The following is a 24,636-nucleotide window of genomic DNA, read 5'->3' on the forward strand; positions in this document are numbered from 1 at the left end:
CCCCTCCCGTCAGACTGTCGAACTAATTTAGATGGACATGGGGAGAAAGTAGCTGCAGAAAGGTAAATAATAGTTTTTGCGAAATTTGATTGTTCAGTTTAAAAAATTACTTCAAGAAGTAATGCATTTTCCACCAATTTTACTTTACACTCGGAGTAGATTAACCGCGATAAAGCCCCAACAAAACTATTTGTTTTTATCAATGAACAAAGCTATATTATTCAGTCTTTGATAAGAGTAGTTCTGGTACCTGAATTCTCAAGTCAATAAATTTAGCAGAAACAAATGTTAAAGGAGCATGTCAATAATAACATGCAACCAGTGGTTTGGATGGCTCTTTGACTTCTGTTTGTGCTGTCTGATGTTGTGTAGTCTGTAATCCAATCAGGGAGGGAGAAAGTGTAATCCACGCAAATCCTACATCAAGTGAGAGACACACTCGGAATCCAAGGATAGGGTGTCATTAACAAAGACCGCAGCAGTTGAAGGACAGTAGTAATCTTTGAATCCAGCAGGGAGAACATTCTGTTGTTGAATTTAGTCTCGGGGCTTCTTCTCTTGTAATTCTGCCCGGTCCCAACTGACCTCGACCGACAGCTGGCTGTCAGTGTTCCCAGGTGTCGTTGTGGGATACCTCTCCATGGATACGCAATCCCCCAGGTAGGGGAGGATATGAAAAGAAGATCTCTACCTTTATTGGAGCACCATAAGAGGAAGAGGATGGAGAGGGAAATACTATAACTGCTGAGGAATAACGGAAGATAACCTGGGGAGGACTGAACATCACAGTCAAAGAAACTACAAACAGGGGATAAAAAAGGAAGAGCTGGATCTTTAAAGTTACCTTATCAGGTATGACAAAGGGTTGTTGTCTAATATTGTTACTGTTGAGGACCTTATTCATTCTTTTGGTAGTTATTAATCCTTTTAACTATGTGTTAATGTTTATAAACTCAAAAGCATTCGCACTTTGCTAAAAACAGAGAAACCATAATCAACCAGTTGAAATATCAGTTTGACCAGAAAATCTTTAAAAAACAAATGATCTTTGTGATTCATTTTGGCATAACGCCCAAGGAATTCACAAGAGAGTAAGGAGTCAAACAAAGAGAGTGATTTTTTTTTAATTATTTCTTTTTAAAACACTTGCTGCAGGATGGGCTACGATCTGGAGAGGTTTGTGGGCTACGTTAACGAGGGGCTTCTCTGCTGCGTGTGTCGAGATGTGCTGGAGCGCCCCCTGCAGGCGCCCTGTGAACACGCATTCTGCAGCTCCTGCATCAGTAGCTGGTTGGTCTATCACCGCTCCTGTCCTGAGGACAGGCTGCCCCTGGATGTGAGCAGCCTCAAACCTCTGTACAGGTCTGTCCACTTGTTCCTCTGTGTGTATTTACATGTGACTTTCTTTTGGATAGTTTCTTGCAAATGTGTTCTTTCACTTTTGCCACTGACAGGTACATGCGGAATGACCTGACCCGGTTGCAGATACGCTGTGTGAATGCAGCACAGGGTTGTGAGGTGGTCTGCTCCCTGGAGAACCTGCACGCCCATGAAGACGAGTGCGAGTTTGCCTTTGTGTCCTGCTCTAACACGGGTGAGAAAGTGCTCCCCTTTTATAACAATTTGTGTAATTACGTAATCACTATTTAGACTGTGAGTGTAACAAGACACGTGCGTGTGGGAACAGGTGTTTTTGTTGTCATGGATGCATCCCAAAGTAAGGCACCTACGGGGACTCCCACATACCTTACACAGAGAGTACACCAGCTCTTCTTTCCATTACACTTTAATGAGCATTTATTTCTCTGTGCGTAGACGTACGTGCCTCGGTGTTCACAATGTGACATGTGACCTGTTGTTGGCAGGTGGAGAGTACATGTGTTACCACTGTGGTAGGCGCTTTTACGGAGTGTGTGCTTGCAGTGTCCTCTGCTGTGTCAGTGAGCCATAATTTTGCACGACTGTGGTGTGACTGTAAAATTTACAGCAACTTCCCCATTTTCTGATACTGTTTTGCAGTGTGATTTAACTGTCCCCACGGAAACACGGCCCTTTCTTGTATGTGGAGCTGTGGTTCGGGATGCCGCCTTCATGCGTGTCCTCGCAGGTTTTTCCCATTTAAGGTCCATCTGTGTCCTGTGCTGCTGCCCTCTCAGGTTGTCCTGTGCAGGTAGAGCGGCGAGGCCTGGAGGCTCATCTCTCCGAGTGTAACTTCCGCAGGGAGTGTCCCAAAGGCTGCGGCCACATGCTGCCATCGCCCAACCAATCGCAGCACAACTGCGTGGCAGAGCTGCGCATCGAGGTGGAGATGCTGAGGTACGCTCTGACTCCTGCTGCGGCAGGTTGCATTAAGTTTTTGGATGAAAAGTGAGCCTCGCACAACACTTTTGGCAGGGCGGAGATGATGTGCAAGGTGGAGGAGGTGAGGCGAGAGATGGAGTCACGGTTGGACTCTCAGAGGAGACACATGGTGCAGAAGGAGTCGCAGCTGAAGAGTGAGGTGGAGGAGCTTAAGGTGAGCTGTCAGTTCCTTCCCCTGTGTTTAAGTTCCCGTGAGTTTGAATCAATAATGGCCAGAACATGAAAATGTCACGACACAGAAACGTCTCCCTGAACACTTGACATACGCTGCTATTTCCTGTCCTCTCAGGGACAGTTGGCCTGTTTGATGTCCGACATGAGAGCCCTGTTAGGGGCTGAGCGTCTGAGGAGACAGGAGCTGGCGGAAGCAGAGGTGGAGAAGAGGGAACTGTTGGAGCTCCTCAAGGACATGCAGCCGTCCAGGGGCCGGCCTCCCGTCGAAAAGGCAGACAGAGAGCGAAATCAGGGAGAGCAGCAGACATCTCCGTGGGAAGTGTACAGTGAATCCAGGCAGCAGCAGCAGAGGGAGACGACTTTCCCGTCCATGTGTGCGTTTGGTTCTCCTGCGTCGCCTCAGCTAGGAGACGCGGTGCGGAAAGGTGGCACCAGGAGTGTGACCCTGGACTGCATCAAGAGGAAGAGCCGGGAGGTGACGGTCATCTGAGCAGACCGAGCTGATGTGAGATTGGCCACATTACATCGAGCTAAATCTATTTGATACCACAAATGATGAATAAATAAATGATCTTCATTGTCATTATGTGAAAATTTGTCCAACACTGGCATTGGGGGTCTTTTATATTCTGTAGACTAAAAAGATCTTCTGTCAAGTGCTAAAGTGTTTGGAAAGCAGACATTTGCGTAATTCTACAATCAAAATGTTTGATCAAAGGTTAACCTCAATGCAAAGGCTTTTCACAAACAGATCCATGTGATAAATCTTTAGGGTTTTTTTGTTTTCTATTGACATCTTTTCTTAGCTTTAGCCTTTTTTAAACTCGTAAAACAAATAAAAACGGTCATTCAAATTCAAAATCCAAATTAAACTGATAAGCAGATTGTCACCTATGTCAGAGCTGCATTACGCATAGATTGATCCAGTCCTGGGATTAGTTCACTACTTGAAATGCGTGCGCTATAACACAAAAATGTAAGCTTGATTACCGAGACCTTTATTCTCCAAGTACAACTCTTATAGTAACAAAACATAAAACATCAAAACAAAGTCTTTACATCGTTGTGACTACTTCATTCCACGGCGTTTCCACGGAGACAGTACTTATAATATCCAGATTGGTCCGTGTATTGCTGCAGTCAGGCGACTTTACCTGGTGAAGGAGCGAACATGTCGACCCCTCCCTCCTCCACTTCCTCCTCCACCACTGAATTTGCTCCCCTGAGATCCTCTTCCTCCTCCCGCACTCGTGCTTCCTCCTCCACTGAGCCAGGACAGCCCGGCTCCTCCTCTTCCTCGCAGAGCTCGGTCCCGTGGAGCCAGACGATATGCACCTACAGCGGTGAGATGGAGGGAAAGACATAAACACCACTTCCTGATTTCAAAGTTTCACAATTAACATAGTGTACTTAAATGCATCCTTACTTGCTGGTGGTTGTCTAGAAGGAAGAGGTCCGCGTGCAAAGTTGCTCTGACCTCCACGGGGTTCACTGTAAGTCTCTCTGTGAGTAACAGCTGGAACTTGTGCACTCCAGGAAGAACCACGGCCCCCTTCTCTGCGAGCGTAGGCACCTGCAGAACCAAAACAGGGATTTAGCGCCCTCTGCTGGCCAATCAATGCTCTTTGGTGCGTAATTGTATCTACATACCTGAGAGCAAAACACCTTTAGGTTGTGGTGGAGTAAAAAAGCGAGTCTGGCTGTGAAAAGTGGCTCTGCCTCTGTTTCCAGTAAACAGACCCCTGGTGGGGGGTTTAGGGGAGCTCTTGGGGGGGCGTTTAGGGGGCAGAAGTCCGAGAGGAGTCGTAATGTCTTTGATCTCTGCTGCCACAAAGTCATCCACGTGCATACTAGGAGGGCGGGAGGTGTTCTGTTTGCGCTGGCGGAAGATGTCATGTGGCCGGCAAAGGTTCTGTCCAAACCCTCCGCGACCCCCACGTCCACGGGGAGCAGCCATGATGTGGGCTCTCTTAGCAGGTTCAATGTAGTCTGATTTACCACTGTAAAACATGTCCAATAAAAGATGGCATTCAGTGAGTAGGTACATTTTTAAGGAAAATAGACCCAAAAATACACTTTAAACGGTGACTAAAATGTTGTACCTTGATGTGATAAAGGTCTCGTGCTTGTGTTTGCCCAGTCTAAAACCTTTTGTAGCTTTCGTGTGACAAGGAGAAGAAGGTTCCGACAGGAAGGAGCGCTCCAGCTCTGCTTTGAGATCCAGTTCAGGACAACACTCCTGAGCCAGACTCACCAGATCCACCTTCATCTGCCACACAGAGTCAAGTTAGTGTGATATGCAAAATGTACAGCAAGAAAACTGTCTAAAAACGCTTTCTGAGAGCAAACATATGGAAAATAACTGCAGAATAAAATATATCTAAAACCCTAAAGTCAGAGGTAAAGTGCACAATTTCAAATAGAAGAAAACAGACTAGCACAGACCATTTCAAGGTCCGATTCTATCTCATCCGTTTGGAACGGAGAGAACCACAGTGTCTTCAGTTGTTCATCCAGAGCTTCTGACGGAAGGAACACCGTCCTGCAGATACACCAAGAGTCAAAGGCTCTTTCATTGTTGTTCCTCGTTATCGTGCACATGAACTTAACGTATTTCAAATTACCTTCATGCTTCCTTCTTTTTGTATATATTTACCGACTTGGTTGTAAAATGCTACAGCATGTTTTCCATTAAATGCACAATTATCAATATGATACAAAATAGCATTATTATCATCAGTATTATTATTATTACTATTATTATTTATCTAAAATGAAATGATATGGCCTCTTCATGCCTGGCGAGTTAATTGAGACTGGTACCTGTTTTTAAACTGGGCTCCGAGTGTCTCGGGTGCAGGCAGAGTGGGTTCAGGTTCATTTGTGGAGGGAGTGTCTGTCGCTGCCTCGAGGACCTGCTTCAAAACAATCACATTCTCCAACATGGTCTCCAGCGGGTCCTCCTCCTTACACAGTTTCTGCAGAAAACAGAAGAACCAGAGTCAACAAGCCATCAAGGAAACGTCTTGAATGAAGTTATTTGTGGACGTAATTTGTACCGTGAGCTGTTTCTCCAAGGTGGTGAGTGGATGAGACTCGGCCTCCTCCCACTGCAGCAGGGTTTTCATTTCAGATCCTGACAATAACCGAGGCGGTGAGAACGTTGGGTCCTCACCAGAACCCTGACCCTCTTCTGCACACTGGATTAAAAGAAATAAAACATTAATTCTGGATTTCATACAACACAACCAGGCACGAGGTCTTTCTTTAAGTTGTAACTCTTTGCAAACGTACATTCTATAATAATATATAGCATTTATATTTTTAATTTTAAAGTTGTTTAAAAAAAAACCAAATGAGCATGCACCCACATAGAGTAAATAACATATTAGGCAGTTCTAAATCAATTTACTGACCACCGATTCAGTGTTGACGATCTGCCTAAAGAAATCCAGCAGTGTGGAGAGCAGGTCTGCCGAGTCTTTGCTGAAAGAACACACCAGCCTCTTCAGTACCGTGTGAAGTCCTGCACCGTGTTTCTTCAGGGCCCTGAAAGTGTGAGTGAGCGAGTTAATGTTCCCTGGAAATTTGGAAAAAGTTTGTAAAGCAACGGGAAACACAGATAAAGATGAAAGAGAATTTACACTTTGAGATGGTAGAGGCCGTAGTCGTGCTCAGTGAGGAATGTCAAAGTCCTGATGCAGGTGAGGAGGAGCGGGACGCTGCTCTCGGAATGGCCCAAAACATCCAATAATGCTTTACACACTGATGACATCATCTCTCGCCCTGGAAGGGCGTTGGCCAGCTGCTCAGTCTCTGACACGCAACTTTCACTTGGTGGGGAAACCACCAAAGAAATGTCCTGTTAAGAGAAAATTAATAGTTTCAACACTTTCTTTCAGAATGTGGAAGATATGTCGACTTTTAAGTGTCCTACCTGATCACACAGTGACTGTAAAATAGTCCCCACTACTTCACTGCATTGCTGCTGCTGTAAGGAGTGATCGGCAGGAGGGACCAGCAAAGACAGCATCAGGGGAAACAGATCGGCCAGTTGTTCATCTCCTAACACGGACCCGGAGAGCAGGTGCAGTGCTGCACTCTTACACGCTTTCTGTGACACCAGGGTATCCATCAAAGACAGGAGGCGTAGGGCCTGTCCCCAGCACACCGTCTTGCCTTCCGCCCTGTAGTCACAGTGTGGACAATTATGACACATTTCCAAGCTTGGACACAAACCACCGAGTGTGTGTTGTTCACTCACGGCTGCAGCTCCTCCAGAAGCAGCTCCAGCAACGTCTTCATGGTGAGTGTGGCAGAGGGTGAAGACAGGTCTGCCAGCTGAATGCACATTCTCCTGAGCATAGCCAAGAGAGGGGGGCAACTGGTGGCGCACACACACCTCAGCGCCTCAGATAAGACCTTCCACTGTGCCCGTATATGCATGCACCACAGCTTCCTTGTGTTTAAGGCTACAGCAACATCTTGGATTGTCATTACCTACGCACAAAACATATTACTCATGATCGTGTTTGCAAAAATAGAACCATCAGACAGGTTTTAATATAGGGAGGTACCTGAGTGCTCTGCATTGGCAGAGGAAGTGGCAGGAGCTCAGATAGCAGTGTTAGCCCAGAAAACAGACCTTCAGGGACTTTCAGGAGGGAAGTCAAAACCTCTTTCAGCATAAGAGACCACGTGTTGCCAGCCAATGTCTCTTCCGTATGAGTTACCTGCATTCATCGGCACAAAACATTAACAACTAATTATACATCATATTTCTCAGTTTTTCCGACCTCCTGGCCATTTACGCACCTCTTCATTAACACCCTGTGTGAAGGTGAGCAGTACGTCGACAATAAGTGCCTGCACTCTGGTCTCCTCTCCGTCCAAACGTCCAGTTGCAGGGATGGAGCACACTATCATGTGGAGTGTTACCAAAACGCTGGCCACACGGGTGTCTCTGAACTGGAAAGCTCCACCATGCAGCAGTTCTGTCAGCATGGTGCGGAGCAGACGCAAGGTGCTGATGCATATACTGAGGATCATGCAGCGCTGAGGGGTGGGGCCCATGTGTCCATGCGTCCGCCACGGTTGCAACAAAACACTGCACAGTTTCTGCAGGACACGGACACAGGTGTCCAGCCCCTCGCCAGAAAATAACTGGACCCCTGCCAGGTTCCACTTTAGGTCCTTCTGTTGACCTGTTGAAAAAGAGAAGATTATAAAGCAAAAGGTGGTCTAATAAGTTTATACAGCTGTTGTTTGCACATCCATGTACAAATTCTACATATTCATCTACTTAGTATGCTCGGTATTTATGGGTAAAAGGTAGGGTTTTAATATAATAGTAATAGCCTACTGACCTGCACAATTGTAACTGTAAGGGACTAAAATGTATAACATCACAGGCAAATATGAATAGGAAAAATGTCCCTTACTTAAAAAAGGGTACGTGACCTCTAATATTATGTTTGATGTCTTTACCTTCAACAGTGGGTGGGGGGCAAGCAACCTGACAAAGGACCTTGAGAGCTGTGACGAGTCCAAAACCATCAAGAGTCAACACATTTTCCACATTCTGGGGGTCAAGGGAAGACACACATTGAAAGTATATACCCTTCTTATCTGCATTTTGCCTTGACTCACAGGTATAGACTTGCAGGCGAACACATTCCAGAGTAATACATCCTATGTCTTGTGGCTATAAGTAAAGTATCAGCTGGCGGCAGAGTTACATAAGCACAAAAGATTGAATGCTTAGTTAATGGTTTTGCTTTTGTCAGGAGTCTTCCTATTGGACAAATGTGTTCATTCCTTAAATGGTTATGTGAGGGGACAGAGAAAGCCATTTAAAAGTGGTTTAAAAAAAAAAAAAATCTGGTCTGTTTTAAAGGGGGAAAAAAGGAAAGTGTTGGGCTATATTTAATGTGAAGGGTGGTTACCTGTTTGATATAGTCTATGATGGTTGGAATGCTGCCAATCTCAAACCGAAGTTTTTCTAGAGGCTCGAGCCATTTCCCAAGTTCTGAAGTACAACAGCAAATCACAATGTAATTAAAAATATAGAGGCACGTTAATCTTTGCCGTGTTGATATTTACCTTGTAACTTGGCATTGGTCTCATCAGCCTTGGCTATGGACAGTAATGGGGCAGCATATTGTTCCATCATCCGCAGGTCATTTGAGGTCTGCACGACCAGTAGCACCAGCATAGTGGCATAATTATATGTCACTGCTTTGCGAGTTTTTGCTTCACTAAAAAAAGATGGGGGGGGGGGGGGGGAATGCTTAGAGACAATTGTATTGAAATTATTTTTCGTGTTTTCTAAAATCTAGGAAAGAACTCTGTGTACCCATGTCCATCCTTGCCGTAGTGCTGCAGGAGGGTGACCAGGCAGGAAAGGTTGTTATCCAGACTGAAAACATGGGCAACAGCACTGCGACCCGTCTGTGTGAACGTCATCAGGTATATGGCGTGGAGATTGCTTAGTACATCTGTATTATCCCCTTCCTCCAGCCCAACTCCTCCATCTCCTCCTGAAGCCACGTGACTCATGAGCTCTGACACACTCTGCAAGGTGTGCAGCGCCTGCATCAACCACATGGTGAAGCCTTCTTCACCAAAACCCGGGCCCGTGAGGCCTCCCTCGCCACCAGTGAAGGTGGTGTCCTCGCCCTCTGCCTCTGCCATCGATGCCAAGAGTCGCAGGAGCACGTTGGTTGGACTGGGCTGGGCAACCAGAAAGACCAGACCAGACTGACTGAGCGACAGGAAGCGTAGGAGCTCCCTAACTGCCTGGGTGACGCCGAGGTGGCCGACTGCAGCAGCGGCTGACAGCACTACTGCTGTGCTCTCCAGGAAATGGCAGGCATGCATATACCTTAAAAAAAAAAAAGAAGAAATTATAGAATAAACCTACATTTCATTTGACAGATGAATTCTTGTGAGCTGTGAGATCTGATGCCGTTCTTGCTGTGGGATTTGCACCTATACAGTGCTGGATATGGATCGTCCCGTTCTTGTGGTCCAGTGATTCTTGCAGTAGTGGGAAAGGCTTTGCTCGGTGGCTGCACCATCGTGTATGGGGCTGTCTCTAGCAGGTGATGCAACTCCTCCAAAACCCCTGCCAGCCTATCAAGCTCTGCTTCGCTGACTGGGGGGGCATTTGCTGATGGCTCCTCCTCCATAGGGCTCTCAGTGTCCTCTACTTCCTCCTAAGAACCACAACAAATAGTAATGTTTGGAAATGGAGGTACAGTATAGTAGAGAGGCAGTTTACCTGCTGTGGCTCGCTGGCCGCTGCTGCAGCTGCTCGTTGAAGATCAACCAATGCCTCATATACATGGCTTTTCTTTAATATGGCATTTCCAGCTGTTATGACCCGTACTGTTTCTTCACGCAGGAACAGCTGCACAAAATGCTGGGATGCAAGACACAAAGCAAACGGAGTATAGTTATGAAAGGCACGTGTTGCCCACGACAACAGGTAAGTGCTGTCTAAATAGTTTTTGTACAGGGGTGTGTTGTGTCCTGCTTAAAGGAAGATCAACATCTGAGTCAATAACACTGATCCAATATTGGCTTCAATCAAAAGGTGATGCATTAGGAAGACGAGAAAAGTCAGGTTTAAACTTATTCTGTAGTTCCAAAAGGAATTTCAAAGATGCAGTCAAACAAATATCGACCTTTCAACGTACCAGTATATTTGGTGTGAACTTGCAGTTTGGCAAAACACCACAAACTCAAATTCATTGTTGTGGCGAGTGCCCTTTAAATTATTCGATGTCTCAATGAGTAAAATATCGAGTGGAAACACCTAAGAATTTTTCCATTGTGCCGCTATAGTTTTACGTGTGTAATCATGTTTATTACCTGATAGCCACTCTTCTCTGACTCTCCAGCCTGTGTGAAAGCCTCAATACCTGCAGGAGCACTAACAATAGCGCTCAAGGCTTTCAGGATACTCAGTTTTAGCGTAGAGGAGACGTGTTCCGTGTTAAGCAGCTCCAGCAGGATGCGGAGGACCCCTTGATTCAGGAGCTCTGTGAGGCCCTGTGGGCACTCTGCTAGGCATGACACTAGCTTGGCACCAGCTTTTAACTGTCTGAGGTTCAAAGCGATGGGCTGTGTAAGAGCAATCTCCATCATGAGAGCTTGGAGTGCCCACTGGGCAAAAATTCTGATACGGTCCTTCATCTCCTTCTCTCCTTCTCTAAGCAGACAAGCCAACCCTTTATCGAGTAGTCCAGGCGTCTCTTCCAATGCAGTGACCCAGCGGACATCTCTGTCATCTCCAATACTTGTTATTAGCTCCTTCAGCTGAGCAACAGCTGAAGGAGCCTCGTCTCCTCCTGCTTCTCCTTCTGTTCCACCAGGGTCCCTGGGTTCCTCCATACTGACCTTCTCAACTTGGATATCAAAGTGCGTTTTATGCGGAGGTGTAAAGTAAACCAGTGGCCTAAGTTCCCGTTCGTATGGGTCATACTGCACAGGGGGGACAGATGCCAGGTCCTCAGGGCTGTAATCAATATCAAAGGTGGGCAACTTGAAGCTACCATTGTCCAGATCGTCCTCATCGCTGGAAATTTGTTCATAACCGTCGTCGCCTGAAAAGATTGCAGAAAGAAGGCTTTGTAAAAAAAAATCTATAAATGAGAAACACTTTAGATGCTTGATGAAATGTATAAAAATGAGTGGAAATGTGGAGGCCAGCAACTCAATATTCCCTCACTCACTAATGCACGTAGACATGGCAATAGTTCTGTTCTCCAAACATGCTGGGTTAGTTTGACGTGCAGGAAGTATCCACAAGCGTCAGCCATGGCTATGATGATGCGTGAGGAAGGCCTCCGCCTGAACACTTATGAACTACTATCATAAGCCTTCAGGGTGGATGAGCTTACAGGAGCATCCGGCACTTGTTGGTTGACAGCATGCCACTGCACAGATGCGCTCTCCACACAGCCCAAATGGACCCTGCTCCCATGGGTCCCCTTGAGGGTCTCATGACTTTGCAGTAGCAGAGGATTCAAAGCCTGACATCCATTTGGGATCGCGGGCTATCCTACTCAATCGAAATAACCTCCCTACCTTCCTCCATCTCCTCGTCCTCACCCTCATCTTCCTCTTCTTCCTCCTCCTCCTCTTCCGGGGCGCTCCCTTCGGTCCTTGCATCTTCCTCCTCTTCCTGTTCCTCCTCCTCCTCCTCATCACCTTCTTCCTCTTGTTCAGCATCTGAGTAGGTTTCATCAGCGGGCAGCGATCTTTCGGGTGACACGGCTTCTAGGTAGTCCTCGCGGCCCTGGCAGGACTCATCTTTGACCAGTCCTACTGCGTACGGCAAGTAAAGGGGCAGAGGGCATAGAATTCTGTTAATATATCATCGAGGAAGACGCAGATCTGCACAGTTTCTAATGTATTGAAACATGAAAAATGTGAACAGATGAACCAATTAAACTCACTTGAGCTTTATAGTGTTAAGAATAACACAATGACAGAAAGTATCAATTTGTCTTTTTCAGACCAAGTCTATAACTACAGTGATCCAGATACATCGCACATGCAAATGTGATTTTTTTTAAATATCTAAATTAAATCATTACAGGAGAAAATGAAAACAAGAGGACAGTTCAGACCTGTCACATGAACTTGTTCTTCATCATCATCATCTGGGGGTGGAGGTCCAGGTGGAGTACGAGGTCCTCTGGGCGCTGGTCTGGGTGGGCTGCCATTGTACTGGTCATCTTTTTCCCACTCTTCAATAACAGAGCACAGAAGTTTCAGCACCAGCCTGGTTTTTGGATGCTTCGGTATCAGTGAAATTGAGTCTCAGTTTCAGCTCGGTTAAGCCTACCTTGTTTGGTGGTCCTCTTGGGCCCACCAGGCTGCTGAGGAGGTGGGGGTGGAGGAGGAGGAGACGAGCCTTGGTCATGTCCGTGTGGTCGCTCCGCTGTCCCGTATACTGCCACAGTAAGACTGGTGTACCAACCCCGCAGCACCAAGCCATCTGTGTTTACCTGCATGCAACGAGTGCACAATTATTTAATAAATAATATGATAAATCTAACAGCAGTCTAATGTGAAGCCAAATATTCACCTTTCCACTGGGTCTGAACACAATGGATTTGTTTTCATCATATTCCAGACTGAGGGCAGAAAGATAGGGAAGATTAAATCTTTAGTGCGAAAACTATGAAAATGAAAATTTTATTTTACTCCGCAAATATTCAATATCATAGTTTAATATATGACATATGTAAAGAGTTTTAAGTATTTCACAACTCAAAAGTAGGAGTGGAAGGTCACCTTTGAATATAAACTTCCTTCCTGTTCCTTATAATAACACTGGGTTTAAATAACTTACAAATCAACAGTACAACAAATAGCAATTTTGCTTTTGACATTTAAAAAACAATTTTAAAGCATACAAGTTCAAAATATCTGCTTGTGAGCTACTGGACAGAGATTATACATCGTGTATGTCTTATATTACATTCCTCCAGAGGTTTATGTCGTTCTGCAGCACACACCTGTTATTATAAAGATAGAATAATAATAATTTGACTCACACATTCCACTTCTCTTTTTGTCACGGACCCCTAAACTATTTTTTTTGTTACTACTGTGAGGGTGAGGTTGAGTTTCAGGAGAGACCAGTCAGCCAGCATGGGAACAAAGAGACTTGAATAAAGGTGACTAAGCACACACCCCTCTGGCAGTTAGGGATAGAGGTCGTGTACAACCGTGACAGGTTCTACAGGTATACAGGCATCTTTATCTCAGAGACTTTAAAGGTTTGTCCAGGATACAACAAGGAAGGAGGGTTAAAACTTTCTTACCTGCCCAGTCTATTGAAAGCAGGGTTGTTTGGTTTAGTGAGATTATTGAAGAAGAGGTCCAACTGAAACGCATGGGGAGACGTCTCCCTAGGATCAAAAACACAGAAAAATATCAAAACGAGCAATGGATCAGTGACCACCAGCCACTAAATAAATCAATTTATTTAACACCATTTTGAGGTATTTCCATCAGATTCTTCAATGAAGGTGGGTCAGAGGAACAGATAAACTTCTTGATAATGAAAATGAAGAAAATGAACTCCATAAAACACTTATTGTAAACAAGTGTTAGAAATAAACATCTGCTTTACATGGACATTATGAATCACGGTAAATCGGATGTTCACTTTATAGCTATTAGGGCCATTTACAATAATATATTTAATTATTACTACATCGAAACAGAAACAGAAAAAAAGGGTTTTTGGGAAAATGCATTTAACCAATAATAATTATAATCAGTAGAGATATGTCTCTCACAATCTCTGTTGAATAACTTGTGCAATATCTGTGTATTTATGTGATCAGATATCAGAATATATCAAAACGTGCATGCGTTCTGCCAATGAACATTATAGGACAACAATCTTTAACGGCTGCTCAGAGGGTCGCCCAGTAATGCACATAGATCGTTTACGATGGATGCACAAAAATGAAATTTAGTTTTATTGTATTAGTGACAGCCCTAAATGAATATGGCATCAGAAATAAAGGGGATAAGAAAATTACACTAGGTCTGATTATTTTGTATTGTTTGACACAAATTAGTGGTTTTGTGACACTTTCTAACCTTACACAATACTTAAATTGGATTTGTTGGTTTGTTTGGAAACTTTGTCACCATTTTTTGGCAGAAATTACTACATTATGATAGCAGTCCAAGTCAGCATTGGTTTCAACATCCTGAGCACGGATCTCCCCTATATGTTGAAATCGCATCGCACAAAGAAAGTAATTTATTTACCATTTAATAAATAACTGAAGTGTCACACATTTGCTACACATATAGATGTGTATATGCATAGGTACATTTGCATTTCTAGCTACTAAATGGTAAGATTTCTAAGTAAAATAGACACCTTTGTCATTAATAAAAGAGTCAGATGTTTTGTGTATTAATGTGTCTGTTGCACAGCTTTTACCCAAATGCTCTGTTGTCTGGTAAGTTGGTGTGAGCCTTGATTCCAGGAGGAATGACCCGAACTTCTGTGATAAGTACCCCGCATGGAAACCGCACAACATCCACATTGGTCTGAGGTCCGATCAATGTAACGCAGACAAACGTAAAAAAAAGTTCACAACAATTTCCTTAATCCATGTTCACAGTTACACACCACCAGGTTAAGACTCTTAGGTTAGCATTAGCCAATGGCTAACTATTGTAACAAAGTATGAACGGAGTAAAGGAACATCGTTATAAGTCTGGCGATTCACAGTTAAAAGATATCTAACATAGAGTTTTAGCGCCATTAAATCCAGGACTGAGCGACAGTTGTAAAAAAAAAAAAAAAAGGAAAGGAAGGAAATCGCAACACTAATGACACAACAGCTAATATTAGCCAAATTGAGAACGTTAGCTTAGAAGTTAAACACAATGCTGTGAAAACCTCTGAACATAATGCTGTTTAGTGCATTTCCACAGAAAACGTAAAAAGGGCTTAAAAATGACAAAATTACCACCTCGGAATTCTGGTGTTTAAACGTGTCCAGAAAAAGAAGCTCTGTTGAATTGTCCCCCGCCATCACTTTCCTGCTTTACTCAGGACGGGGTAAACTTCCGGTAGAAGGCGGAAATACTTCCGGTTAATGAAAATGTGCTGTAAATTAAAGTGTAATTATTATTAGAAATTAGTTTTTGAGGTATTTGATTAATTTATCAAGCTTAACTTTCTAAATATTTTAATCAAAAAATAGAAACAAATGAGGCAAAGCGAGAACCGTCGTGGGCCTAAATATGAAAGTGTGTCTGTTGTTTAAAGTGCGTCCATTTTCATGAAACTCGAATTAAAAAATCATTACACATTACATAGTCCTACATGCGTAGGATTTTTATTTTTTTGATTGATTGAGTAAAACAACCGCAGATGTTCTTGTTTCTTCAGTTGCCACGTCCTTATGTGTTTACTACCTGCGGGAAGGAGGAGGTTCGGAGGGGGCAGGTAGGTCACGTGGCCACAGGTAGACGCAGTACAAAACTGGGAGTATTCAGCCATTATTCCGCGATGGTGACTGCGGGAGGTTTCACATACCTTTTTACTCGGGACAAAACTTGGATTTACGGACCTCGCTGTTGAGACCTGGTGTCAAAGTTCATTCCTTTTTACGGCTCCGCTCCTCCCCGTGCCTGGACACCGGTCGATTTTAACTTCCCCCGCTTCACTTTGCGTATTGTTAGTTTTTGGCTGTCTGTGTTCAGATGACGGCGCAGGTAGATTACCTTGTGGTGCTTTTCACCGCCACATCTGGCGCAAGCGGAGATCTACTGGGGAGTGACGAGAAGGAACTTGTGCAGTTGGTTTGGCAGCTGGTGGATTTAAATAACGAAAAGGTAAAACCATCCATTGAAGTTATTACACGGTTATAACAACTGATTTACCTAAGTGTGAAGCGGGGAGTGTAAAATACATGTAGACAAATCACATAAAGAAGAGGCCACATGAGTATTTGACATTTGAATGTAGTGTTTTGGACTTCAAACACAGAAACCCAACCTTTTTCTGGCTGCATCCTGCAAGTTTCAAGTCAGTGTTTCAAGACTGACAAGTTTCTTCCCCCCCCTTTCTTCTTCACCTGTGAACCAGTTGGGCAAGGTGAATGAGCTCATCATAAAGCCTGACCTCTCAGAGTCCACAGAAGAGAAAGAGGACAAGGATGTGGTGGAGGAGGCCGTGGACGGGGAGTCGGGATCCAAAGCCGACTCCGTCTTTACAGCCACGAGCTTTGAGTCGGCGTTAAACCTGGTAATAACAAAAACAACAAGTTATAAATGACCTTTTTCCCTAAGGTGCCTGTTCCTATCTGAAATTCCCTTTTGCTGTCTTACATGTTTGAGATGTATTATTTTGCTTGTATTGCCATACCATGTGCACATGGATTTGACAACCGTATACACGCACAAGGATTAAATCACATAAAGTATCGGCTGAACTGGAACAGAAAGAATTGTTTCCAGATCAGGACAGACTTTTTACAGTTTCCGTTGCTGCTTATCCTGATCCGCACATGTAATAAACTACTTCGTGCTTGTATTTGTGTTCCTAAATTTTGCTTTGGGAGCCACTCCACATTCTCAAATATTTGTTTTAGTTCACATAAAATATCGTGACAGAACTTTTGTTGTTTTTGAGACAATTTTTTTTGCAGTTTTCGCCCCCCCACAACTGACTTTTTGTAATTTAAAAAAAAAAAAAAACTAAATGTTGGGTAACTCTCTTTACAGTTTCACCTGCAACTGACAAACGAGGTCAACAGCGCAGGCGCAGGCACGTCGGTGTGTCTGTGTACCGACGGGCAGCTCCACATCCGTCAAGTGATTCACCCTGAGGCCGCCAGCAAGGTGAGCGATCGAGTGAACGCCTTGCAGTCAGGGCGGATGTTAGCTCGGCGCTGCAGGAACCTTCAGCGCCTCACACACAGACACAAAAGGATGTGTTGTACCAGCGCCCACCTCCTGTTCACATTAAAAGTCGCAGTGAAAGTTGATCTACAGCCTGACAGACTGACACACACCCATGGACTTCCCATACCTGTGCACATAATTCCACCACACACACACACGCACGCACACACACAGCAAGGCTGATTAGAGTAGCTGCTCTGAGCAAATAATGTAGCTGTGTGATGGCCATAAAATGGCAGCTGTCGACGGGCTCCTCATTCACATCTTAATCAACTCCTCCTCTTCCCAGAACATCCTGGTCCCGGACTGTTTCTACACCTTTATGGACCTGCGGAAAGAATTTAAGACGCACTTTCCCACATCTGACCTCAAAGCCTTGAACGTCCACGCGATGGCAGACTGTATCCTTTCACTCTCGGTTCGGTTCATTTGTCAACTATGTTTTCAATGGGTTTATACTTTTTGCCCGATCTCGTGCAACACCTGTTGTAGATTACAGGTTGCAGGCCGCAGGGTGTTGGCTGCAGGTCGAGAGGTTTTGAAATGCAAATTGGGAAATAATAGCAGCACATTACTAAGCAGTAATGGATCTGTGCTTGTGTGTGTGTTAGGCTAATATAAGCAAACTTTATTCTTGGTTTTTCCTTTTATTCCTACTTTTTTAACACCTAAAAACACAAGATGTTCAACTGTCTCTGGGACTTCCTTGCTTGTTTTCCTTCACTGTTTCCTTCCCCAGTTCTTAGCGTCCCCTCTAAGCTGTCCGCCATTTGGGATCCCTCAGACTCAGTGGATCCTTCGGCCGTGTTGCCTTCAGAAGTCGCAGTGGAGCAGGTCCAGGTCATGGCCAGAATAGTCCTCGCCCTACTGGCTCAGCCATTTGGTGAGAGCAATTTTAGATTTCACTACCGGTGGCAAAGCAGCGTAACATTCGAAGTTTCCCAAAAGTGTAAACTTTAACACGTGATCATTCATTAACCCACAGTGGGGGAATTTGCATTGATTATTCATACTTCATTTGTTCCTTCTGCTTTTCTTCCCAGTCCACACATTTTCTAGCCAGGAGAGAGTCAGCGAGAAATTTGAAACCGGCACTTGGTAAGTAAAGTTTGGTTAAAATCAATTTCAATTTTCTGCCCCAGGAAAACATAGCCCCCCCCCCCCCCCCACCTACACTGTGCTAATCGTGTGCCTTTGTGCAGCAGTAAGATGGAGAAAGTGTGCGACAGCACGGTGATCCGAGCCAGGGGGCTGCCCTGGCAGTCCTCTGACCAGGACATCGCTCGGTTCTTCAGAGGACTCAACATCGCCAAGTATTTATCCGTCACCACCGTCCTTGCTGCTGTCTCCCGTCTCCGTCCTCTGCAATTACCTGTCTGTTGTGTTGTACAGAGGGGGGGTTGCACTTTGCCTTAATGCTCAGGGGAGGAGGAATGGAGAAGCTCTTGTTCGTTTCATCAACGAGGAACACCGAGACCTGGCCCTGCAGAGACACAAACACCACATGGGCAACAGATACATAGAGGTAACCTGTCGGAACACAGCTGGACACTCACAGCTGCTTTGGTGTCTCCTCCTCCTTCGTGACACCTGCAGTGACCGTACGTCTCTGTGTCATTCTAATCACAGGTTTACAAAGCGACAGGAGAAGACTTTCTGAAGATAGCCGGAGGTGAGGGGACTTCTCCGCGTGTCCTGCGTAGCCGTTTACTTTAGCACATGCAGGCTAGGCGTCATAGTGGAAGACGTAATTAAAGTTAAACTTGCTGTCCTCTTTATCAGGTACCTCTAATGAGGTGGCCATGTTCCTGTCTCGTGAGGACCAGATCATAGTGAGAATGCGAGGTCTTCCTTTCACCGCCACCCACGAGCAGGTGCTCAGCTTCTTCTCGCCCGGGGAGGGCCTCAAAGAGACGTGTCCCATCAGCGGAGGGCAGGACGGCATCCTGTTTGTTCGCTATCCGGACGGACGTCCTACCGGCGACGCCTTCGTTTTGTTTGCCTGCGAGGAACACGCTCAGTGCGCTCTGAGGAAGCACAAGGAAATCCTGGGGAGGAGGTACATCGAGCTGTTCAAGAGCACCGCGGCCGAGGTCCAACAGGTGCGTCCAGGTGTCGGCCCGGATTTGGTTCTCACCATCACTGTTTTCTTAGGGCTAAATCAGGGTTGTGTGCACAGCAGGATGTAACAGTGTGTGGGTGTGTTTGTTTTCTCCTCGGTTAGGTGTAGGAATTATTGGAGTAAGGCTTATGGGTGGGGACCAGAATAGCAGGATGGATTGTCTTGGCACACTTGACAGGTAGACATGTAGGTAGAGACAAACAACCTCCAACTTTCTTGGGTTTCTTACTTGGGTTACTTCAATAGATTTTCTTATCTTCACTGGATGTTGATGCCCCTGTTTACATAGGTATACTGTGCTCTCCCCTATCGTCTTAAGTAAATCGGCTGAGGGAGTTTTATTACCTCTATCAGTAAATGCAAACTAATTAGCTCGTCACATATTTCAGAGATGCCTGGTAAAGTATCTGCGTCAGTGCTTTTATGCCTGAAATTTTAAAAATGACCTAGATTTGATTTTGAAGTTTGTTCTGTATATTTGTAGGTGCTGAATCGGTACTCGTCAGCCCCCCTGATCCCCGTGGCGCCAGCCCCCTTGGTGTCGGTGTTGCCCGCAGTCTCTCTCCTGCCCCCTCCTGGTGGAATGAGGGACTGTCTGAGGCTGAGAGGGCTGCCGTACACGGCCAGCATCGAAGACATCCTCAACTTCCTGGGCGAGTTTACGCAAGACGTTAGGCAACATGGCGTGCACATGGTCCTCAACCAGCAGGTACGCGCAGAAACCTGTCAGGCCAAATGTCCAATGCCGTCGGACACGAGGCCGTGGACTCACCCCTGTCTGCCTCCGTCTCCAGGGCCGTCCGTCAGGGGACTGCTTCATCCAGATGACCTCATTGGAGCGGGCGCTGCAGGCCTCGCAGCGGCTGCACAAGCAGGTCATGTTCAGCCAGCGTGGGTCGAACAGCCGCTACGTGGAAGTGTTCCCCTGCAGCGCAGAGGAGATGGGCCTGGTGCTGATGGGCGGCTCGCTCGCACACACACATACACACACACACACCCGGAGCAGGAGTGGGACAGGGCTCAGCCCACCGCCATGTAAGTCGCGACGTAAGTGCTGCTGGGAGCTGGGGGTGCTTCGGGACTGCAGGGTAGGTGGGCTCCTGCCCTGGGGGCAGAGTTTCTGGGTTTCCTCCAATCTAGGTCTGAGGGGAGGTAGAGAACATCTGTTCTAACCAGGACAATTCAGAGCTGTGTGTGGTTCTTCTTTTTAATTTAGTGTATTCAAATGACCAATCTGCATGTCCTGGAAAAGCTCATGTTCATCTTCCTCAGCAGCATGATTGTTACTCATCTTTAATTTGACACCATTGTCTTTTTTAATAGCTCGTTAAGGCCATAAAAGGCTGGAAAATTGTAAGCCTGACTCTTGATTCAGAGCGTAGTGTTGAAACAGGGGCTCGCTTTTCTCCAGTCTTGTCCGATTTAGTCGTAGTGGGTGTGGATTTGGCCTCAGCCAAAATCCACGACCCATCTCAGGTGTCTGCGTCTCTCAAATCGGTGCGGCTGCGGAAAATGTGGGCAAAGCTGAACTCTGGTGTGTAGAGAGAAGCTTCTTCTGTGTAACCTATGAATGCGCACTGGTGTACTCCCTTTAAAAGCCGGCCCCTGGTGTGATAAGTGTTTGAAATGCAAAGGCAGATAGAGTAAGCACTGACATCAGGCGGGAGAGAACGTCCGTGGAAGGGAGCTTTTGTGTTTAAAAAAGCCAAACATTAACCGACCTGGGAATTGTTACCTCATATAACGCTAAGGAACATTTCTGAACAATGGGTACGACTTCAAACAAGAGGTGCTCCGTGCAATTAGCGTGTTAAAGAAAGCAAAGCGAGCCTAGCTCAGTCCTGCTAATGCAAGAGCTGACAGCCTCTCACAGTCATTTTAAAGCCATCCCTATTTTTTTTTTTAAAAGAGTCTTTCCACCTTTAATATGTACCAGCCGTACATGTTTTAGGTGCCCAGCACTCCTGGTTAGTGTTTGCACGACATTTGCATGAGCTCCTCTCAGAACCAGATGTGTCACCTCACTGTTCCTGTCACTGTTGATCTGCTTGTAAGTTTCTTGTCCCTGTTTTTGTCTGCTTTCTTCCTACTCCAGGCATATCTCCATCTTCCTATCCCTTCAGCCCTGCCCCCCCGGTCCTGCCGTGCGAGGCTGCTGCCCTTTACCCACCCATGGGCCAAGTGCTGCTGAGCCCCCACGCTCTGCCACCAGGACACCCCTACTACCCCGCCTCAGCCCAGCTATACATGAACTACACGGCGTACTATCCCAGGTATACACGGCTGTGTTGGGAACGCCTCTGAATGGATTTAAACGTTTAGAACTTGGGGGGGATTTGGTCTGTCAGGCACAATCTGTGATGATTTATCTCAGGTAAGATGCAAGCCCAAGACAAGGGTAGTTAATAACTGATCCCTGTGGTGTCAGAGAAAGCTTGATAAGCATCCGTGACCTCTGAATGTCCCTTTGTTCATGGCAAAACACTCGGGAAGACGCCCGGCGTCTTGTGAACCAGGTGGCCTTTGTTTGCCTGGATACAGGTCAAGTAATGAGTTTGTGTTGCCTTTTTTCTTCACATTAACGGGCCCGTCTGCATTTTCTCGCTTGTCTCTCTCTCTCCAGCCCACCTGGCTCACCTACCACCATAGGCTTTTTCCCCTCCCCCTCTTCAATGTCCTCTCCAGGGGGGTTGGTACGCATGCCAGGTCTAACCTACAACAGCAGCGGCGTCAAAGACCTCATAAATGCAGTCCAAGGCTACCCGGTAAGAGATGAAAACCAACTCAGGGAACAACTGTTTTTTAAATGCAACTCCCTTCCGTGAGAAAGCCCCCGTGCTTCAGCCTTCACATACCTTTTTACAAGGTGAGAGGGCTCTATTGAAGCTCTCCTTCGGAGTGTATTGTCAGGTATCCACTGTGTTTTCCCAGAGGCTATCAAACTCGTTTGTCCTGTCGACTCACCTTGTTCTCTCGCACATACGCGGCTGCTTGCTGGGACTTGCACTGGAGCGAATTATTTTTAAGCAGAGCGTGGAGAGAGTTTTTTTTTTTATATATTCAGAATTAGAATAATCTTTTTTCGGTTATGGGCAAACGTCAGCGTTTGCCATTGTGTGTCTGCCAGCCGCCCCCCCCCCCCTCCATCCAGTCTCATCACTGCCCCCTTCCTTGCACCACAGTATGCCCCCGAGGATGTTGTCTTGCGTGCACATGGGCCCGTGCATGCTCAGGACCCGACTGGGACATTAATTACTCACAAAGACTGGGTGTGTATTTCAGGTGTCTGAGGCAGGTGAGGATTGGTGGAAGGCGCTCTAAGGGGCGGGGGGGGTAAACGGGTTTTGTGGTGGCTTGGTGGTCAACAAGGAATTCCGATGAGACCGACAGAAATATTCAACACACTTGATGGAATTTCCCATCAAGCGCTCGTAATCTACCGTGTAAAACTGTCACTCTAACGATAATTGCCGTGTGTTTTCTCTCTCTAATCAATACGGTTCCTCCATTTTTGCCAGAACGTTGGCGTTTTCAAGCCAACCTAAGAACTGATCATTGAAAACCCAGCGGTTAAAATAAATGAATAAGCAACTCAAACTATGTCTCTTTAAATATATTAACGCCCCTGAAAAACCGGCCATACCAGTGGGCCTGTATCCTTTTAAATCTGCATTTTTAAAATTGTTTGGTTTAAATTAGTTTTGTGCCAACTATTTGAACACACTGCTGTAATTTGCTGGCATGAGTCGTAACAGTTGATGCTACATGCAAACAACCGTCAAATGATCCATCAGTGTTCTGGATTAACGAACGGCGAGAACACTGTGGATGAGGCCCACTGACTGGGGGCGGGGGCTGTACGACTGTTCTGTTGGTGTTGTGTTCTTATGGGTTCATAATAACAGGTGTGATCCCCAGGTGGAGGAGGTGGTGGTGGGTGACGCCTGGTGCTACTGGAAGGCTTCTGTGTTTGACACTGACAGCTAACGTTCGTTCCCTCTCTCTCTTTGTGTTTATGTGTCTCGCCCCACCTCCAGAGTCCAGTAGAACCCGTTTCTCTCCCGAGCAGCAGCCTGATTGGTCAGTCAAGCTTAGGGGACGCTTCGCTCATGTCCTTCCCCGCTCTCATGACCAAGCCAGTGGGCCAGTACCTGGACCTGACTCTGCTGTAGGGTCTTAAAAGAGCTTAGGTCACAATGCGATACATGTCAGACTTTTTTTATCGTGTGCTTTGTTAGATTTTTAAATTTAGTCTCTTAGATGTTTTATTTATATCGTATAAGAAAAGAAATTAATGTATTTTGTACCAAAAATCATTGTGGCCTCAGACAAAATAGCAGTTTTGTCACATATTGTACATTTTGTATTTAAAAACTTTATGTAGATGAGTTTTCTTTTTTTTACATTTTGTATGTAATAGCCTAGCTAAAGTCCTTTCCTCTGCAAAGCGTGTGTGTGCATGTGAGTGTTTTATTAGATAAACATGAGTATTATGCATGACTGCGTATAGAAATTTAATCAGTTAATTCATTGTATTGTTCATATATAGATATATGAGGATTCTGAAGCTTTAGTGCATGAAGAAGTTAGCAGTGAATCTTTAAGATGTTTACATGTTGCCAAATATCGCACTGCTAATCACTGACTACTGATGACTATAACAGCAGTATCTCTGTTTATTACACCCGTGTTACACTGTGACTCTGTCTTATAATCTTTGATTGTTGCACCAGCTTTACAGAGGTGTAACATCTTATGCTGTAACCCCCCCCCCCCCACCAACAATGCTGTGCTTTGTTATGCCAATTATGTCTTGCCGTTTTTGTTTTTTTTAAAAATCATCAAAACTGTTACTGAGTAAATGTCACCAGCCAGATGTGATTTCTGGCTGGTTTTTATGACGGCGTTTGTGCCGAGTGTGCAGAGTTGAGTCGGTCCGTCAGACTTTCCTCGCCTTCTCGCTCCACCGTCTACGCTGATGCTGGGAGAACTCAGTGGAGCAAAGGGGGCTCTTTGCCACTTGGCTTTAGGGGCGAACTTGCCTGGAGAGGTAGATGGAAGCTGAGAATGGAAGGAAATAATGAAGGACACCACTAATGAGTTGTTTTCCCACAGTGGGGCTTCCTGCTCGGGACATGTTGATGTAATAATGCTGAAATTGAAGAGAAAATAAACATTTGCCGCCCTTCAGGTTTTTGATTTCGGCGTCTCCGTTTGCCTTTTTTGGAGTGATATGAAATGCAGGAGCAGAAACACACAAGCCGGAGCTGTCTGATGACAGCCGTGGCCACAGGCAACACTGTGGGAACTCCCTCTCACTGTCTTCAGAGATTACCTCCGTTTCTCACACGCTCGACGGCCGAAAAGGCGCCTCAGACACACTGAACATGTTATCTCGGAGGATGGCCCCTTTTAAAACGACAGGGACGGTGAAAAATAGTGTGCAGGGAGTGGGAAGAGCAAAGGAAAGCCCGCATAGCCGTGTCTGACCCCTCGGGGTAATTGGCATTGTGTAAAAC

General features: G+C 45.6%; 3 protein-coding genes across 11 annotated transcripts; 2 read left to right on the forward strand and 1 right to left on the reverse strand.

Moving 5' to 3' along the window:
- The first annotated feature begins 29 nt into the window (after positions 1-29).
- Positions 30-3,076, forward strand: rnf41l (ring finger protein 41, like). 2 transcript variants are annotated; one of them, XM_029838432.1, is made up of 8 exons: positions 30-62; positions 373-852; positions 1,156-1,362; positions 1,455-1,594; positions 1,866-1,892; positions 2,157-2,316; positions 2,395-2,515; positions 2,651-3,076. In XM_029838432.1, exons 3-8 carry the CDS (start codon positions 1,157-1,159, stop codon positions 3,023-3,025), a joined length of 1,029 nt encoding a protein of 342 aa, XP_029694292.1. In that variant the 5' UTR covers positions 30-62; positions 373-852; position 1,156; the 3' UTR covers positions 3,026-3,076. The 2 variants fall into 2 exon arrangements, with proteins under 2 accessions (XP_029694292.1, XP_011603955.2); XM_011605653.2 differs by lacking the exon at positions 1,866-1,892.
- A 436-nt stretch (positions 3,077-3,512) lies between these two features.
- virma (vir like m6A methyltransferase associated) lies at positions 3,513-15,193 on the reverse strand. 4 transcript variants are annotated; one of them, XM_029838426.1, is made up of 27 exons: positions 15,057-15,193; positions 14,519-14,628; positions 13,377-13,463; positions 12,635-12,683; positions 12,392-12,554; positions 12,174-12,293; positions 11,629-11,865; positions 10,411-11,144; positions 9,818-9,958; positions 9,526-9,752; positions 8,891-9,418; positions 8,638-8,792; positions 8,481-8,563; positions 8,023-8,116; positions 7,351-7,739; positions 7,113-7,268; positions 6,800-7,035; positions 6,473-6,722; positions 6,180-6,397; positions 5,952-6,084; positions 5,595-5,735; positions 5,359-5,513; positions 4,981-5,077; positions 4,638-4,804; positions 4,186-4,535; positions 3,962-4,108; positions 3,513-3,873 (listed from the first exon to the last, which is right to left on the reverse strand). In XM_029838426.1, the coding sequence occupies exons 1-27, from the start codon at positions 15,117-15,119 to the stop codon at positions 3,686-3,688; spliced, it is 5,418 nt and encodes a 1,805-aa protein (XP_029694286.1). In that variant the 5' UTR covers positions 15,120-15,193; the 3' UTR covers positions 3,513-3,685. The 4 variants fall into 4 exon arrangements, with proteins under 4 accessions (XP_029694286.1, XP_029694287.1, XP_011603954.2 ...); XM_029838427.1 differs by having other exon boundaries at positions 11,653-11,868; XM_011605652.2 differs by having other exon boundaries at positions 3,513-3,870; positions 11,629-11,868.
- Positions 15,194-15,556: 363 nt separating this feature from the next.
- On the forward strand, positions 15,557-24,316 carry esrp1 (epithelial splicing regulatory protein 1). 5 transcript variants are annotated; one of them, XM_011605651.2, is made up of 16 exons: positions 15,557-15,924; positions 16,178-16,336; positions 16,816-16,932; positions 17,285-17,396; positions 17,735-17,878; positions 18,039-18,093; positions 18,201-18,308; positions 18,388-18,520; positions 18,625-18,667; positions 18,778-19,097; positions 19,602-19,826; positions 19,912-20,164; positions 21,213-21,390; positions 21,741-21,882; positions 22,300-22,386; positions 23,155-24,316. In XM_011605651.2, exons 1-16 carry the CDS (start codon positions 15,793-15,795, stop codon positions 23,287-23,289), a joined length of 2,343 nt encoding a protein of 780 aa, XP_011603953.1. In that variant the 5' UTR covers positions 15,557-15,792; the 3' UTR covers positions 23,290-24,316. The 5 variants fall into 5 exon arrangements, with proteins under 5 accessions (XP_011603953.1, XP_029694289.1, XP_029694288.1 ...); XM_029838429.1 differs by having other exon boundaries at positions 15,559-15,924; positions 18,198-18,308; positions 19,912-20,152; XM_029838428.1 differs by having other exon boundaries at positions 15,560-15,924; positions 18,198-18,308.
- Positions 24,317-24,636: the final 320 nt, after the last annotated feature.

This window comes from Takifugu rubripes, chromosome 7 (assembly GCF_901000725.2).
Source record: "Takifugu rubripes chromosome 7, fTakRub1.2, whole genome shotgun sequence".
NCBI lineage: Eukaryota > Metazoa > Chordata > Actinopteri > Tetraodontiformes > Tetraodontidae > Takifugu > Takifugu rubripes.

Bases quoted from the DNA above. Each gene is read 5' to 3' on its own strand.
- virma (XM_029838425.1), bottom strand. From the start codon at position 15,119: ATGGCGGGGGACAATTCAACAGAGCTTCTTTTTCTGGACACGTTTAAA. The intron at 12,555-12,634 runs GTGAATATTTGG...CGTTGCATGCAG, and splicing joins TGTTCAGACCCAGTGGAAAG to GTAAACACAGATGGCTTGGT. The intron at 7,269-7,350 runs GTGCGTAAATGG...CGATGAATGCAG, and splicing joins CACAGGGTGTTAATGAAGAG to GTAACTCATACGGAAGAGAC.
- rnf41l (XM_029838432.1), top strand. From the start codon at position 1,157: ATGGGCTACGATCTGGAGAGGTTTGTGGGCTACGTTAACGAGGGGCTT. The intron at 1,363-1,454 runs GTCTGTCCACTT...TGCCACTGACAG, and splicing joins AGCCTCAAACCTCTGTACAG to GTACATGCGGAATGACCTGA. The intron at 2,516-2,650 runs GTGAGCTGTCAG...CTGTCCTCTCAG, and splicing joins GTGAGGTGGAGGAGCTTAAG to GGACAGTTGGCCTGTTTGAT.
- esrp1 (XM_029838428.1), top strand. From the start codon at position 15,793: ATGACGGCGCAGGTAGATTACCTTGTGGTGCTTTTCACCGCCACATCT. The intron at 19,827-19,911 runs GTACGCGCAGAA...CTCCGTCTCCAG, and splicing joins ACATGGTCCTCAACCAGCAG to GGCCGTCCGTCAGGGGACTG. The intron at 21,391-21,740 runs GTATACACGGCT...CTCTCTCTCCAG, and splicing joins TACACGGCGTACTATCCCAG to CCCACCTGGCTCACCTACCA.